The 17,618-nt window shown below is 37.7% G+C and overlaps 3 protein-coding genes across 4 annotated transcripts; 2 read left to right on the top strand and 1 right to left on the bottom strand.

Moving 5' to 3' along the window:
- Positions 1–2,284: 2,284 nt before the first annotated feature.
- LOC140759124 (accelerated cell death 11) lies at positions 2,285–5,254 on the top strand. Its single transcript, XM_073095601.1, has 4 exons — positions 2,285–2,553; positions 3,224–3,396; positions 4,337–4,482; positions 4,914–5,254. Exons 1-4 carry the CDS (start codon positions 2,365–2,367, stop codon positions 5,018–5,020), a joined length of 615 nt encoding a protein of 204 aa, XP_072951702.1. The 5' UTR covers positions 2,285–2,364; the 3' UTR covers positions 5,021–5,254.
- A 397-nt stretch (positions 5,255–5,651) lies between these two features.
- Positions 5,652–7,569, bottom strand: LOC140759044 (small ribosomal subunit protein eS12). Its single transcript, XM_073095506.1, has 4 exons — positions 7,431–7,569; positions 6,622–6,904; positions 5,985–6,050; positions 5,652–5,883 (listed from the first exon to the last, which is right to left on the bottom strand). The coding sequence occupies exons 1-4, from the start codon at positions 7,433–7,435 to the stop codon at positions 5,824–5,826; spliced, it is 414 nt and encodes a 137-aa protein (XP_072951607.1). The 5' UTR covers positions 7,436–7,569; the 3' UTR covers positions 5,652–5,823.
- Positions 7,570–11,957: 4,388 nt separating this feature from the next.
- Positions 11,958–17,618, top strand: LOC140759767 (homeobox-leucine zipper protein HOX32). 2 transcript variants are annotated; one of them, XM_073096416.1, is made up of 18 exons: positions 11,958–12,379; positions 12,828–12,987; positions 13,411–13,526; positions 13,618–13,708; positions 13,791–13,886; positions 13,959–14,072; positions 14,196–14,279; positions 14,513–14,668; positions 14,768–14,842; positions 14,925–15,031; positions 15,118–15,310; positions 15,417–15,608; positions 15,688–15,768; positions 15,848–15,982; positions 16,237–16,556; positions 16,831–16,936; positions 17,053–17,202; positions 17,291–17,618. In XM_073096416.1, the coding sequence occupies exons 1-18, from the start codon at positions 12,171–12,173 to the stop codon at positions 17,435–17,437; spliced, it is 2,532 nt and encodes an 843-aa protein (XP_072952517.1). In that variant the 5' UTR covers positions 11,958–12,170; the 3' UTR covers positions 17,438–17,618. The 2 variants fall into 2 exon arrangements, with proteins under 2 accessions (XP_072952517.1, XP_072952516.1); XM_073096415.1 differs by having other exon boundaries at positions 11,959–12,379; positions 13,408–13,526.

Below are 17,618 nucleotides of genomic sequence, written 5' to 3'. Positions count from 1 at the left end.
TTACACGGATTCGAAACAAAGTCACATAAATTTACATCCAACCACGTAAAAGATTCCAAAACTTAGAAAACTTAGATTTGATGATATATACTTCAGAAACAGAATAGAAACAAGAGATATGATACGTTCTTTAAACCAGAATGCAGCTAAAACCCTCAAAGATTACCGAACCGTACAAGAAAAGGAACAAAGCTTCAACTATGCGACCACCCTCTCCATCTTGACCGAAACGTAGATTATACGACGTCGATCGAGGAAGTCAACTTGGACTCATTCCAAGAGCACTTCAAGGAACGCGATTCGGGAAGAGGAGAAGGCTGCATATGTTCAATCTAGAGAACGCGATCTCACCTTTGACAGCGCGAAGGAATACAAACCCTAATCGCACTCAAGCTCTAGCTCTCCCTCTCCGGCATTGCGGTCGGACGTAACCGGGAATGCAACGACGAAGGTTAAAAAGGTTGGAAGTGAACAAATTAAGAAGTGAAAAAGATCTTGGTTGGCTTTTCTCGTTTTGACTAAATTGCCCTTCTGTTGTCGGTCTTATGAATATATTCAAATGACCCCCTTATTTCAGACATATTGCAGAAATTGGCTTCTCTTTTTTAAGATATATTTACAAAAAACTACCTTTGTATTCATATATTGAAATTGTAGTTTATCACAAAACTACCATTAAAGTGACATATTTCTAAGTTAGTCAGAGATGGTCACCTGCAAATTTATCTGTAAAACGAGGAATCAATTTGCAAATATGTTAAGAGAGGTGGTGTTTCGTAATAAAAATTAATAATTTAGTCTCATAAACACAATGCCCCGTAGATTCCACGCATTGCTTATACTTTTATATATAAAATATATAAAAAATTATTAATATGTTGTTGTGGACCTAACTAATTCAACAAATTTATCTAGTTATCTACCTACCCTATAATAATCAAACGTGAAAATATCAGCACACCAACTACAGAATAATTTCGTTTGGACATTTTGAATAATGAGATGTACAGAAGCAACAACTTTGAAAATATATCTATATAATTCTCAAACATTTAAAACATAAATAATTCATAACAGGGGGGGTGAAGCGAAAAGATGCAACAATGGCTGACGAGGGCATTTTAGTCCATGCAAAAGTATAGTCGTGTGTGATAACATGCATGCCACCTTTTGGGTGACGTGGGGCGGAGTGGCCACACAAACAGGAGACACCGTAACCGGCGACTCTGGTTGCGGCACATAGGATTAGGATTCGTACGTGAGGATGGATAAATATAACATAATTTGAAATCCAGAGGCTATCTACAATACCAGACGAACGTGTCACGTGGTTTCGCTTCCTGTCTTTAGAGAAAAACTATATACATAATTAGTTTTTATTTTAAGGATTTAATAAATATTCGGACACATTCTCTTTAACTTTTTAATGTGAGAAAAAAAGGGGGAAAATAATAAACCATTTGTTTATATTAATTATTATTTAGCTCTATAGATTTTGTATCTTTGAAGCATATGATACCAGTCAAAGAGCATTTGGTAGGAACAATGAACGAGTCTTCATCTTCCTTTTATCATTAATTTTATTTTTCTTTTTTTATATAATAGTAAAATGATTTTTTTTATATAGCCTAAAATTAATCTTGATATTCATATATTATTTTAAATATAAAATATAATACATAACTAATAAAATGGGCATTTCAAAGAAAATCATAATTATGGAGTTTAATATGTAACAAAAATAATTAAACGAGAGGATCTTCAGTATATATGAAAATAAACAATAGTTATAGATAGGGGTGTAATAAATCGAGCTTGATCGAGTCTAGCTATGATTAAATTTTAATTAAAATAATTTTGAGTCTAAATTAGCGATAAACCTTAATTGAAAATTATTTTAGGATTGATCAATTCAAACATAATTAAGCTTAAAATGAGGCTTATTTTAATTATAAAAACATAAACTAATATGTTTTGTGTATTTGGAAAATAAATGATAGGATTAGAGATCAAAATTAAACTCTATATAAATATAATAAATCATTTAAGTATATTTTACAATATAACAGTATAGAAAGTATTACTGATATTATATATATATATATATAAATTATATGATTAAGTTTAGCTTAAAATTATTTTGAAACCTATTTGGCTATTTTAACATAAAGATGGACTCAATTCATGTTCGAGCTCGAGCCAAGCAGCCAGCTCGTTTATTTTGACGGGTCTGGTCAAAAGTGTAATTAAGTCTACAAGAAATCAACATGGAATACGATTTTCCGTCGCCGAATCCGATTCCGATTCGTCCGTTTCGTGGGCTTCTTCCTCTCGGGTTGGAGAGGCGAGGCGTAACCCTAGCAGATGGCGGGAGAGGGAGATAAGCCCCTGCGTAGGATAGCGGAGTCCTTCGAAGGCCTCGCCCAGACGGCGAGCTCGAAGACGGCGGCCATGGAGGTCGCCCCCTTCTCCGCCGCCTGCTCCCACGTCTCCATCCTCTTTGGTTGCCTCGGAGTTGCTTTCAAATTTGCCGAAATGGATTACGTCTCCAAGGTTTGATTCCTTCTCTTCTTCTGCCTCTTCCTCTCTACTAGGCCATGATCTGGAGATCTCGGTTGGTGATGCCATCTTGATTTGAGAAAGAGTTCTGAATTACTTCTGCGTTTCGGTGCATGTAATTTTTATATCTATTAGATCGTGAATTTTGGTATTTTTGTACTGCGAACTTTGTGGATTTCAGATAAAATCCATGTTTTTTCAATTAATAATCTCATCGAAGAGAACTTCTAAGTGATTGGAAACGAATTGTGTAATTTAGAACAGTCAGATTTTAGAACATACTCCTGTAATTTACGTTGCATTTACATCTGTACACATGTATATTTTTGAGTATATATGTGTACATTGTAACATGTGTACAGATATAATTGCAGCATAAGATTGTGTAAAATATGAAGATGACTTTAAGAAGCATTTTGCATAAATGTATATTTCCATGGAAGAAGGAAAGGGAATGGAGGTAAATGTGATAAAGTATTTCAGGAATCCTTATCAATTTCTGTTCATTATATTTATCAGCTATCGTGAGACTGCCTTGTAATGATTCAAGAGTTAATGCTTGTAGTACGAAGAATTTTTTATTTTTATTTTTGAGATTCTTTTTGTCTAATGCCAATGTCAATTTGCTTAGCTTTTTATCCCTCTTTTCTTAATGTGCATTCAGGTGGATGATCTGTTGAAGGCATCGATATCTATTTCAACATTGCACTCATTACTTGATTTTGATATGCAAAATAATTGTGTGAGACAAGGGGGTAGTCACACGCGGAACCTCCTTAGAGTGAAGAGGGGGCTTGATATGGTTAAAGTGCTGTTTGAGGAAATTTTATCATCAGAGTAAGTTGAAACTTTATATATCCAGTTGTTTATTTTGTAGTTTCAAGAAGCATGTGTTATATTGTCAATTACATTGTATGCATCAAATGAAGCTTTATAAATGTAGTTTAACTTATTTTTAGCCTTCTGATCACACTCTAACACAGATATTTTTATTTAATTTGAGAGAGAGAGAGAGTATTGAAAGAGCAGAATGTGTGACGGACTCTGAGTCTTTGGCCAATCAAAATCATTATATTATATATTTTCTAATTATAATAAATTTGAACATGCTTATCTATTTTTCCTTACCGTGGAGTCAATACTAGAGAAGATCTATTAAAGTCAATGTTTCAAACAGAATATTTGTTCAAGAGTGTATCTATGCAGAGTCGGGTTGACGAATGCTTCATCTTAAGAGAATGGCTAATGCTGATGATCATCAATTTGGATCTGTGGTTAGGAAATCTTATATGTCAGACTGGTTTTATGTGTCATAACTGTCAGTTGGCACATATCTCTGGTTTAACTGTAACTTTACTCAGATAGTAATTTATTGCTTTCTATTAGGATGTTTTTTCACATGTACTATTTGTGTGGTGGGATGTTGGAAATTAGTTAATCAAGCACAAACTGATGAAAAAAGAACGTTCAACAAATAGTCCAAGCACTGGACATTGTTTGTGCAAATGATGATGCCTTGACTTTAACTTGCTAAAGTAGAAGACAAGAAAAACTATCCATCTCATGATTCTCTTTTAACTTGAAACTTCCAGAGTGCAGAAAATTCTCAACTATAATAACATCCTCTGTAATAAGGATGATGGATGTTCCATACTGTTCTGTGGTAATGCTGATTTTGTTTGGATCTCTGTGATAAAGGCCAGCTTTATAAATGTTTTGGAAAGCCATGTGCAACTGTTTGTCCGAATTTTATAAATCTCAACTATTATTATTTCAGGGGGAATTCCCTCAAGGAAGCGGCCTCGGTAGCTTATGCAAAAGTATTTGCTCCTCATCATGGATGGGCCATACGAAAAGCAGTTGCTGCAGGGATGTATGTTCTTCCGTCAAAGTCGCAGCTATTAAAAAAACTAAATGAAAACGGTGAGTTCAAACATGGATGTTCTTTCTGTAGATTGTTTAGGCATTACATTCATGATCTCATGATAGTCATAGGAAGGTCTTTGTGTGTAGTGCAAGTATATGAGTTGGGTCCTATGATAATGGGATGTTTTGATCTTGATGAGCGGCTAGGCCACTTGATTTGCTTTAGTATTCTGTGTGCATGTTCACCAAATTAAAATATATTGATTCATACAACCATATTTTTCATTGAGGGGCTGCATGTTTTCCTAGCATGTTCGTCATCATGAGCATTGACAACAAGCATTTGTACCTCAATGTTACTGGGGAAACAAATCACATGGGTAGCTGCAAGCTCAACAAAACAGTTGGGAGTGCTTTAAAACATGATTCAATTTAGTTGTATGTTATGGCATGGAAACCAAACTTACCCAGATCTTTAATTGTTGCAGAGACCTCAGCAAAGGTTCAGATGCAGAATTACGTCAGAGCGTCTGCATTAGTCATTTCCTATGTTGAAGAGCTATTTATCTCAAGGGATTTAGGTCTAGATTGGTGAATAGAGAATGTCGCCAAGACTCTCTGTTGTTCTTAGCATATTCGGAGATACTAGTAGACCAGGCGGTGGAATATTCATAGAGATGCAGAATAAGCTTGGCACTACATCTCCAATATCCTATGCTTAACTTATAAATGAAAGCAACCTTATTTTTGTAATAATACAGATGTATACATGCATGTGTTGATCATTCTAGTAAACTCATCTGGTAAGACTGTTTGATGATCAAAATAAGGGGAAATTGTTTGTCATGAGAATATATAGTAGTTTAACCAAGCATGATTCTACCAGTGGTCTTTTAGCTACCATTATATTTTTAAATATTTTGGTGGCCTGTGCAAACGTAACAAAAATGAAAATATGATAACATAATTTATGTTTTCCGCGGTAATAGTCTTTGATTGTGGAAGAATCATCCGAGAGGATTGGGTTACATTTTCAACTCACAGTAGCCAATTTAACAGGCAAAAACCAATGCCAATTTTAGCACGAATCACCGAGGAACAAATCTTACCCCTTAACCGACACTATCACTTTTAATATGTCCGTAGGGAATTCCATCGTTTGGCAATTTCTTTCCCTGGTCAGGTTTCGCCACGATATTTTGATATTGTGACAACCATGAAAGGAGTTTTAATGCAAACATGAAATGGAAAGTACTTGAATAAATAACAAAGTTGAAAATCTCAGAGCAGTCAGAAAAAATTCATAGCCTAAAGTAGCTGCAAAAATTGCACAACCATCCATCTAAGGTGACAACATATAAAGCATCTCTCCTAAGTGCCATTAGGCATAACCATCTATCAGTGCGATTTAACATACTCCTGAACTATATGGAGGCCTTCTGATTCTTCGCCATAATCCTGAAAAGGAAAAACAAATACAAGCTGAGCATTTGTAACCTTTGTTTCCTTCTAAAAAAGAAGTTTAAGCAGCAAAACCAAAAAGATATTGATGCCCTTACCTTGATAACCACACAAGAGCAGCCTACAACTTTCCTCGCTTTCCCCTCAGAATCAATTTTGCAAAGCTACATCACATATATATAATCTATTAGATGCAATAAACTAAAAGATACGAAGTTCAAATTGATACAAGCTGACCTAAAATATAAATGAGAATTGGTTGCCAAACTTAGACATGAGAGGAACAAAGACATCTATACAAATTGGTTTCAGTAGTAAATTCACTAAACAATACATGGAAGATGACTTAATGGTAGATCCATTTACAGCAATAATTACCAGATACTATTTATGCATTAAGTTCTGGTTTCCTTTTTCATTCAACCATTATAGATAATATTCAGGTGTATCGACTTTGGAAAATTCATAGTTTCCATTAGAAAAGTTTGATGTGGATTTTGAAACCTAATGTATCTCACTTCCTTTGGGTTTTTTATTGAACAGTTTATCATTGATTACTGGTAGGAGGAATTAAGTGTGTATACTTTCTAAATGCTGCTTAAATGCTTCTTCTTAGCAATTTGTCACTAATATAACATGCACCAAATGACCTCCTCTTTCTATATAGTTCTAATAAAGTCACAAGTAATAACATGTTGAAAACAATAGACCATGCGTGAGAATTGAAATACTAACCCCTGCCCATTCACCAAGAGTTTTAGCACTAGGAACTGTAACCAAGTGAACATTATGATCAGCGCAGAGTGCTTTAACCAGCTTTACGTAGTCAGGCTGATCGCAATCCTCAGCCAGAACACATAGCTGTGCAGCGTGCTTCTCAATTGCCTTGGCAGCCTCACGAAGCCCCTTAATAAGCCCATCATGAGCTCCAGACTTTTTCATCACAAGTTGCAAGGCAGTCATCAAGTCCATGGGCTCTCCAAGAACTGGAGTGGTGGTTTCAACTGCAATATCTTCCCTGACAAACATAAGAAAATAGCCAAGAAGTTATTCTAACAGCAATTTTCCACCTACTATATAGAACGAAAAGAAAAAGTTGATAAGAGAATGCAACAACAACTTGAATACAATAGGAGCATGAATAATTGGTTCAACTGTAGGAAAGGGACTCTTAGTCACTAATGTCCAACAATGTGAACTTTTTGAAGGCAAAGTAAGCATCCATGCAAATCCAGAACTAGTACAACAGTTGCTAAGCAAAGCATGTACCCCTGCGTGACATTGGGACAATGTATCCTTATCCTTCAGTTCATACTACATATAGTCTTCAAGTCATCAACAAATCCATGCGAAGGTCACTTGCACAATTGAAGAGTACAAACAATTCTAGCCATAGCACAAATATGCAATCTTGATCGACTACGTAAACTAACTCTAAGCACTCATGTAAGAAACAAATCGACAGGACAAAGGTAATCTAACAAACAACGATAAAAAAGGGATATCAAGAAAAGCCTAGCGAGAGAGGAGATCTGATCACTTACGCCATTCTTGCTCCGCTTCGAGGTCACGAAAGCCCTAGGGATTGGAGGAGAGGAAAGAGCGCCGGCTAGGGTTTTGAGGAGGGGGAGAGGAAGAGCGCCGAGTATGAGACTCTTTATACGCGACGATAATGGATCGAGTACGGTAAGCGGATCTAGGTCCGATAAACAGGAGAGTCAATCGAGGGCCCGTTAACTCGATACGGGCCGGGCTTCGCCCTGAATAACTTTTCCCAACTGGGGCCAGTTGGGCTCGAACTCGGCTCCGATAATGCCCACCGAAGTAATGCGTCACCGTCACGTTGCAACGTTGCATTCTGATATTTAAAATTTATCAGGGGCCAAAACGAATAAAAAGAAAAAGAAAAGTTTCAATTTTGTAAATTACACTTACAACCCTAACCACAAAAGAAATTAAGAAATTAAACAGCGCAATTATCATAAGCACCCCCCCGTCTTGCATCCGTAATCATCCATGCATGCATGGCAAATTGGCAATACCAAGTAGATAGAATTGCATACCAAAGCATTACCTCAAAAAGAAAAGAAGAGTAAAAAAAAAGAAAGAAAACCTTTATCTAATCGATAGTGAAATCCACATGCATGGAGAAGTAAAAGAGGGACACGAAAAACGCAGCACGGTTATCGAGGTACACGCGCAAGCAACGCCATGCCCCGCTCCCCTTTCCATGGGCCCCATTCCTCCTCCCATGGTGGTCCATCATCCATGCATGCGAGACCCCCTATAACCCTAATGACTTAATTTAGAGGATGACATTATTAATATTTTTAATTTATATACATGTAAATCTTAACTTAGGCTTAAATTAACTTACTCTGAGATGTGAAGAAACATAACAAAAGAAAATAATATGAATCTAAAGAATAACTAATCGATTCGAGAACTTAGGGTTGATAAACAAATAGGGTATATGTGATCATGCAACCACATGGGGCCTTAATTAGCAAAAGGGTGGGGAGGGAGTTGTGACAGGGACCTCCACATCTCTTATAGCTAGTATGCAAGATCACGCAATGGATCTCGGAGTGCATGCCTTAGTTGCACTACTATGGGAAGAGGGGCCCCCATTTCTTCCCTACCTCCTTAACCCCCTTCTCCCCATGGCCATCCTTTTTGTGGAAGGAAAGGAAAGGAGAAGAGAGAAGGGAGAGGAGAGAGAGGGAGACATGGATGAAGAGAGGCATGGCAAAAGTGACATGAGCCATCATGCCACCAAGGGGACAGGAAGACACCACCCCCTGCACCCTTGTGTGGCCATTGACTCCCCCACAACCCCATCATGACCCATTAATTGCTCTTGTTGCACTAGTTCTCTTATACTATTTCACAAGGACATGGCAGTATGGCATGGAGTGAGATAGATAGAGAGAGAGAGAGAGAGAGAGAGGGGGGGAATAAAAGAAAGCTCTCTTTGTTGTGCTTGGGATACCTTATGCATTGATGATTAAAAGGTGTAGATGTATGTTTGTTGTGCATGTCAACCTAAGGAGAACTAAAGGCTGAGTGCTTTTCATACATTCCTCTACTTTTCTTTTGTTATCTTTTTTTCTTTTCCCTGAATGAATAAAGGCAATGACAAGCTTGGGAGTGAAGGGAGGGGGAAAGGGGAGAGAGAGAGAGAGAAAGGGGGGAAAAGAATAAATGGAAGAGTGGGGGTTGGTGTTGGTGTACTACATCAGGCCACAAAAGTGGCTTTTAAGGCTTCTTCTAGGGTTTAGGGTTTAATGTTTCAAATATCTTTATCCTCTTGGATGGCCCAACGTTGCTAAAGTCTCTCTAGTTTGTCTTCGCTCTATAATCATGGCCAATCTAAGCGAAATTTAATTAGCAACTTTAACCTTTTGTTTAGCCGATCTTATTACTTCTTACGCCAGCTTCTGATGAACTGTTTGCATGCATGTTAGCGTTTGCAATTTGCTTTACATTAAGATCAAAGTTAATAAATTCAGATCATACTATATTTGATGGTTAAAAAGAGAGAGAAAGAAAGAGAAAGTATGCAATGACCACAAGTGCGATAAGGGAAGATGAAGTGATTGAGTGTGTAGTGATCTCTCTCCTATGTGAAGTTGCTCTTTAGCTCATTTGACTCCCTTCCAATCTCCTACACCAATATCATGATCATTGATTGCTCTATTGATGCATATATACATATAAGCATAGGATTACTAATCTCTTCTATGTGACAAGAATAATTCAATGGAGTTGTATCATCTCGTCTTCATTATTATCATGTAAATGAGAATATATATACTGCCATGTGTTGTCCTCCTTCTTCTATCTTCAATTATCTTCAAAATGATCCCTTCTAAAGTCTATATATGCTCATGTATATATACATCAATACACCCAAGTTTTTTCTTCTGCATGAATACTCATGGAAACCTTTATCTTTGTATGGGTTGTTGGGTACCTCTCAGTGCTAACTAATCCTCAAGATTTCATTACTCTACCCATAAAAAAGGATTAAAACATCCTTATACTTATATTTTATTCACTAACCTAAATAAAGTTGTAGTCTAAGATTAGTGATAATTACTCAAAGTAACAGGAGGGTATCATTCGAAAACACTAAAATGCAAGGTGATATATAACAATTTCTTTTCATATGTCATAAATTCATATGCTAATCATAAGATAGATATAGAGGCTAGCCATCTCCTTCCAATAGGTAGGCAATCAGGCAAATTCTAATAAGAAGCAAATTATAACGAATCCAAGGTATGCATATATAAACCAAATTTATTTGTTTAGTTCGATAGAATAAGCGTCATATTCTGAAATAAATTCTCCTTATTCTTGAAACAAAATGCTAAACATGAGATACAAATTTAAAAAAAAAAAATAGAATAAATTCTTCTTATTTCGAATATCTCTATTCTATGTCTTAGTTGGGATATATTGAAAAATGATATGTGATAATAATATATCAAAATATATTTGTAATATTATTTGTGATGATATCTATATATTTTTTTGTTCAATGATTATAAATAAAATTATAACTTACATTTAATTTTTTTTAAAACATATTTTGATCCGTTATTCTAACGATTACAATTAAACACCATCCTACGGCCATATTATTTCACCATCTTTTTTTTTAAAAAATTAAACACCAAAATAAAATTAGAATAAATATTTCCTTTATTTTTCTTATTGACCCCCAGAAAAGTAGGATATAACTGAAAGGTATCATTTAAAAGAAAAAAGAGGCGAGAGATTTGACAGGCCAAGACCACCCAGTACAGTAGAGAGAGCTCAGAGTTGCAAAGTTGAGATGACACATTAGCCGACATAAATCCTTGCATTAATTACATAACAACTGTTAATAACTGCATCAAATCCAGATTAAATCTTTGTACCCAGATCTCACGCCGGCACAAATTAACTCCAACTCAACACCCTTCTGTTTGTCCTCATCCCACCCGGGCCAAATAGCATCATAAGAATTTAAATTTATATATAATATTTAATTTTTAAATATTTTTATTTCACTGGAGGTTTGAACTTTTGGAAAACTTTTCCACTATTTTTTTTTTTTTTACAACTAAGTCTATTTCAACTTTTTAGGGAGCAGCGAGTAAATTTTTAAAGATTTAGGGGAGTAAAAAGATGGGACAAAAGATCTCGTTGCATTTGATGCAGAGATCCGGGTTAGAAGGGTAGGGGGAGGTGAGGAAAGAGGCACCGTTGGATTTGAAAGGCGGAAAGCGTTTGACGGCGGAGATTGGAGTTTAGGTTGCCTATTTGATCGTAGGGGTTCTCTCGCTAAACGAATCGGATCCGTAGGTCTGGGCCCGGGATATACCGCGGCGGGTCCTAGTGACACGTGGACGAGGGAAAGTTGCTTTTCACTCCCTACATTTTCGTAATTTACCGGTTCACTCCTTATACTTTTATTATTAATAATAAAAGTTTGAATGGGTTAAAAAATACTTTTACCATTTGAACTATATTGTGCGTCATTGTGCCCCATGATACTTAACTGCAACTTTTGTATCTTAATAAGATAATTACTTATTTCCCCCTATTCAGATTTAATTTCCACAAAAGATTTTATTATAAATATGATGAAAGTCCAAGCTCCCTATGTAAATTTCCCTTTGAACTTAGAAAATGACGATGCAGCAGTAGAGGGGACATGGATCACCATCCTCATGCATGCCTTCTCCTGTTCTCCTCCATCATCATCATGTCATGTATGTATGCGGCTTTTTACAAACACGACCCTCAAAATGCCCATATTTAGAACTCAGTAGAGAGAGAGGGAGAGAGAGAGAGAGAGAGAGAGCACTTTATCTGAGAACAGCAGCAGCAACGCCTCAACGCAAATAAAATCATAAGTAAAGAAAAAAGTAATCCCCCACATTTTCTTCAAAAGAATAGAAAAAAAATTCCCTTACTTAAACTAAACAATAAAAAGCATCAAAAAACAAAAATAAAAAATTAAATAAGATTAAAGAGAGCTCCTCTCCCCATAACCTTGCCCGTGCTCTACTCTCTCTCTCTCTCTCTCTCGCACACTACTTTCTCTCTCTAAAAAGCTTTAAAGTGGTCTCCCTCGTCCCCTCTTTACTCTCACTTTTATACGCCACGGGAGCGGAGAAGAAGGCGAAGCTAGGGTTAGGGCTCCGAACTCGGTGATGCCGGAGAGAGGTGGGTCTCGGGTCGTGGCATTTCTAGGGTTTGGGTTGGGTTAACCTGTCGGGGGGGAAGCGATGGCGATGGTGGTGGCGGGGAAGGATAAGGCGGGGATGGATGCGGGGAAGTATGTCAGGTATACGCCGGAGCAGGTGGAGGCATTGGAGAGGGTTTATAGCGAGTGCCCTAAGCCGAGCTCGATGCGAAGGCAGCAGCTCATAAGGGAGTGCCCGATACTGTCTAACATCGAGCCGAAGCAGATCAAAGTTTGGTTTCAGAATCGCAGGTGAGCTTGGGGTTCGGTGGCGGAAAAATGAGTTCTTTTTATGGTTTTTGTTAAAAAGAGTGAGTTTTGTGAGAAGGGCTTTGCCGGATTTGGAACTTGAGGTTTTCTATAGCGTGATTTTGTTTTACGCCTGCATTTTCTTTTTGCTAAGTAAATCGGATACTTGATTTTGCGTTGATGTATCCATTGTATTAGCTTGCAATGATGGAGGAACGGACTTCATTGTTTGTGAAGAATATTGTACTCTTTCCGTAGATTTTGATGACCAAGTATTAATGAAACCATCATAAAAGGGCGGATAAGTTGAACTAGATGACCTTTTCATTTCTGTTACTCTCTTGATGCTATGCGTATAGTTGATATTTAGTTGTCGTCCTAATGAAGAATCTTTCTATTTTTGTTGATAAGATTCGGTAATCTATTACTAAGTGATACCCCTGTTCTTTAGATGCCGAGAGAAGCAAAGGAAGGAGGCTTCTCGTCTTCAGACAGTGAATCGAAAGCTGACCGCCATGAACAAGTTATTGATGGAGGAAAATGACCGACTTCAGAAGCAGGTCTCTCAACTTGTTTATGAGAACGGCTACATGCGTCAGCAGATTCATACTGTAAGATATTCATGATACATCCTCTTTGTTGTTAGTTAAGTCTTAATTTTGCCGAAATTATGACGGTGACCGTTTTTTTGTTGGATGCCTTTCAGAAATTAAGGGCGTCTAATTATGACTTTGAATCTCGTGATAAATGCCTAACTAAGAGAATGCTTCAAAATTGCACTATTTTGTTAGATGAGATTCATAAATATGTGGATCTACTCTCGAATGATTCAGAAATTACAAGTTTTTACAAGGATCTAAGAACGTGGTTAATCTTCTTGATCCATTAAATTCAAGAAATATGAATTCTAATTATGTTAGCATACGATTCTTTGGATGATTGCTGATGACAGTGGAACAGTTATACAAGATTCTTGATTTTCTCACTTATTTTACTTTGTGAATGAGACTAACTATTGGTTTCACCAACAGCAGCCATCTGCGGCAACTACAGACACAAGCTGTGAGTCTGTAGTGACAAGTGGTCAACACCACAATCAACAAAACCCCATACCGCAGCATCCTCACAGGGATGCCAACAACCCAGCTGGGTAATACATTTTCTTATGCTCGTATTTCACGCTACACTACTATGGTAATTTAGCTTTTACTTATCTCTTTTGTGTCTCTTCCATCTGACAGTCTACTCGCAATCGCTGAGGAGACCTTGGCAGAGTTCCTCTCGAAGGCGACTGGAACCGCTGTCGAATGGGTGCAGATGGTTGGGATGAAGGTATTTCAGTCTACATTTCGTTCGATGCCTGTCTATTTAGTATGAACTGTTCTTACATTTCTGACTTGGTGTTATCTTGTAGCCTGGTCCGGATTCTATTGGAATCATTGCTGTTTCCCACAATTGCAGTGGGGTAGCAGCACGAGCTTGTGGCCTTGTGAGTCTAGAACCCACTAAGGTAAGTCATTGCCTACAAAGATTTTTTGTAATTTTTCTCCGATAGACAACTAGTGATTAATTTTTCATTCAGGTCGCAGAGATCCTTAAAGATCGTGCATCTTGGTTTCGAGACTGCCGATGTCTTGAGGTGCTGACTGTTATTCCTACTGGTAATGGTGGAACTATTGAGCTTATCTACATGCAGGTTTGTATTTGTTCTTGTGAGATGTGGCATAATGTTCTGTTGCTTGATTAGGCAGGTTCTATTTCTGCTTAGTTATGTTTTTTTGGTTTATATCCTTTTATTTAATACCCCTTACTTTTGCAGACTTACGCACCCACTACATTAGCAGCAGCACGTGACTTTTGGACACTTAGATACACTACTGGTCTGGAAGATGGCAGTCTTGTGGTAATTCTCTTGATAACCTGCTTATGGTTCTCTTCCTCACATAGATCCTCTGCCTCACTTCATTTGGATCACATTTGTTTATAACTTACTTTAAATACTATTAAGAAGTTTCAACTGTTTCCTCTTCATTGCCCATAATGACTTTGTATTGCTTGTTGCCAGTCTGTTTAATTTTATGGTAAAGTTTCAGCTTTTCACAGAACTAAGAACAAATTTTAAATATTTATCCTCAGATCTGTGAGAGATCACTGACTCCTTCAACTGGTGGTCCAGCTGGACCTTCTGCTCCAAATTTTGTAAGAGCTGATGTGCTTCCTAGTGGCTATCTTATTCGACCATGTGATGGTGGTGGTTCCATGATTCACATTGTGGATCATGTTGACTTGGATGTAAGTGGCGTGATTCAAAACATCCCCTAATTAGAATTATGTTAAAATTTGCACGAAACCTACTTTTTTTTTGTTAATCTTTTTGGCCTTTTCCTGTAGGCTTGGAGTGTCCCGGAGGTACTCAGACCCCTCTATGAATCACCAAGAATTCTCGCACAAAAGATGACCATAGCTGTAAGTCTTGTTCTCTGTACTGCTCAATTGGCTTATTTTGTTACAATTTTGTCACGATGATTCATCTGTTGAATTCCACCAGGCATTGCGTCATATTAGACAAATAGCACAGGAGTCAAGTGGTGAAGTTCCTTATGGTGGAGGTCGTCAACCTGCAGTTTTAAGGACTTTTAGTCAGAGACTGAGCAGGTGAGTGACTACTGTTTTCGGGGTATTGAAATCTTCCATAAAGAATAGCCTATATTCAAAATCAAGCTAATTGTTGTAATTTGCAGAGGATTTAATGATGCTGTGAATGGATTCACGGATGATGGTTGGTCTTTGTTGAGTAGTGATGGTGTTGAGGATGTTACTATTGCTGTCAGCTCATCGCCAAATAAGCTTCTTGGGTCTCATGTCAACTCTCCATCACTTTTTCCCACCATTGGAGGTGGTGTGTTATGTGCAAAGGCATCCATGTTGCTGCAGGTATAATCATCTAAATTATTTTGAAGTCTTATGGAGAATTACCATCTTCCTGGTTTGGTTTATCTTATTTAACTGCTGGGTCTCACATATTATTATGGTAATGTAGAATGTGCCACCTGCTTTACTTGTTCGCTTTCTGAGGGAGCACCGTTCGGAGTGGGCTGACTGTGGTGTAGATGCTTACTCTGCTGCGTCTCTAAGAGCTAGTCCATTTGCAGTTCCTGGTTTGAGATCTAATAGTGGTTTTCTAGGAAGTCAGGTTATATTGCCTCTTGCTCATACCGTGGAGAATGAAGAGGTACTTCTGAGATATTGTACGCTCATTTATTCATTATTTTTACTACTTTTGTGCATGAATCTAACTTATTGGAGTTCAGTTCTTGGAGGTAATTAGGCTCGAAGGCCACGGGTTCAATCCAGATGAAGTTGTTCTACCAAGGGACTTGTATTTACTCCAGGTTTCTACAAGTTATTGACTAATTATTGTACTACTAACTCAGATTGGTTCTCTATCTAATTTGATTTCTGTTATAACAGCTTTGCAGTGGAGTTGATGAGAATGCAGTGGGTGCTTGTGCACAGCTTGTATTTGCACCTATAGATGAATCTTTTGCTGATGATGCCCCTCTGTTGCCCTCTGGTTTCCGTGTGATACCTCTGGATCCCAAAACAGTAAGTATCTTCACTCTACTAACGATTGTACTATATATGTGTCCCATTTATTCTTTTTTATTCTTTTGTATGATACTTCTTGGCCATAGTTATCTCATTTACTGCCTTGGACTCATTTTCTTTGAAATGATTCTCCATTTGTAGTATGCCACATCTATACTTTTTTTCTTATTTCTGATTCCACTTCTTATCTATGAAATGCACCCAAGTTTCTTGTTTTTGATTGTATAAGGACTGATTTATCTGAATTGCAGGATTCACCTGCTGCTACACGAACACTTGACCTGGCATCAACCCTGGAGGTTGGATCTGGTGGTGCTGCACGCCCTGCTAATGATTCTTCATACAACCTGAGATCTGTTCTGACGATAGCATTCCAGTTTACATATGAGAACCACCTTCGAGAAAATGTCGCAGCAATGGCCAGACAATATGTCAGAAGTGTGGTGGCCTCAGTCCAGAGAGTTGCTATGGCAATATCACCTTCACGTATAGGAATGCAGATTGGGATGAAACACTCTCCTGGTTCACCAGAAGCTCACACTCTGACAAGATGGATTTCTAGGAGCTATAGGTAATGTCTCCTCCATGATGATGTTAATTTTGTAGTTGATTTCAGCTTGACTTATTTATCTATGGGAAGACGGTGCTATGAAGTATTGAAGTAAAGACATTTAGCATTTTAACTATTTGTCTATCATTAAGCATTTTAGATTTGTGAATGTCATCACTTTTCTTTTTCTTTGGCCCTGTCTTCATTGATCATCTTTTCTGTGCTACTGATAAATAGTAAGATTGATGTCTATCTACTTGCACTAAATGTTACCAGCTGCCCTGACTACTTGTAGGTGTCATACTGGAGTGGAGCTCCTTCAAGCAGACTCTGAATCTGCAGATTCCCTGTTGAAACTCCTGTGGCACCATTCAGATGCCATCATGTGCTGTTCTTTGAAGGCAAGAATTCTAATTTACGTGATTCTTTCTCTTCACAAATAGTGTAATGTAATGGTAGTCTAAGAGCCGAGCATTCTTGATTACACTCCTAAGTGAGACTCGCCTACTTGTTGCAGGCCTCACCTGTCTTTACCTTTACAAACCAAGCTGGTCTTGACATGCTGGAAACGACCCTCATAGCTCTTCAGGACATAAGGCTCGAGAAGATCCTTGACGACAGCGGTCGGAAGGTGCTGTGCTCCGAATTCGACAAGATTATGCAACAGGTAGAGATAATAGACATTCTACATTCCTGGCAACTCGATTAAAATTGAACTCTTGGTCTCTTATGGATGATGAATGTCTTTATTCCAGGGCTTTGCCTACCTCCCTGCCGGCATCTGCCTGTCTAGCATGGGTAGGCCGGTTTCTTACGAGCAAGCTATGGCGTGGAAAGTTCTGACCGACGACGACTCGCCTCATTGTCTGGCTTTCATGTTTGTCAACTGGTCTTTTGTCTAGGTCAAATCTAGTTATGTAACAGTCTCTTGCAAACTATGTAGCAAGTACTTGGATGAACACCAAATTCATCCCTTCTATTTAATCTTGGCTTTTGCAACTATCGTGTGTAATCTATTCCTAAACATATGGGAAAACACCAATTATTCCTATATATATATATATATGTATGTTAGTGATGTCA

The sequence above is a fragment of the Typha angustifolia genome, chromosome 4 (genome assembly GCF_048772165.1).
Source record: "Typha angustifolia cultivar Huaian chromosome 4, ASM4877216v1, whole genome shotgun sequence".
Classification (NCBI taxonomy): Eukaryota; Viridiplantae; Streptophyta; class Magnoliopsida; order Poales; family Typhaceae; genus Typha; species Typha angustifolia.
The sequence above is the reverse complement of the archived record's forward strand: the minus strand, read 5'-3'. Positions and strand labels throughout refer to the sequence as shown.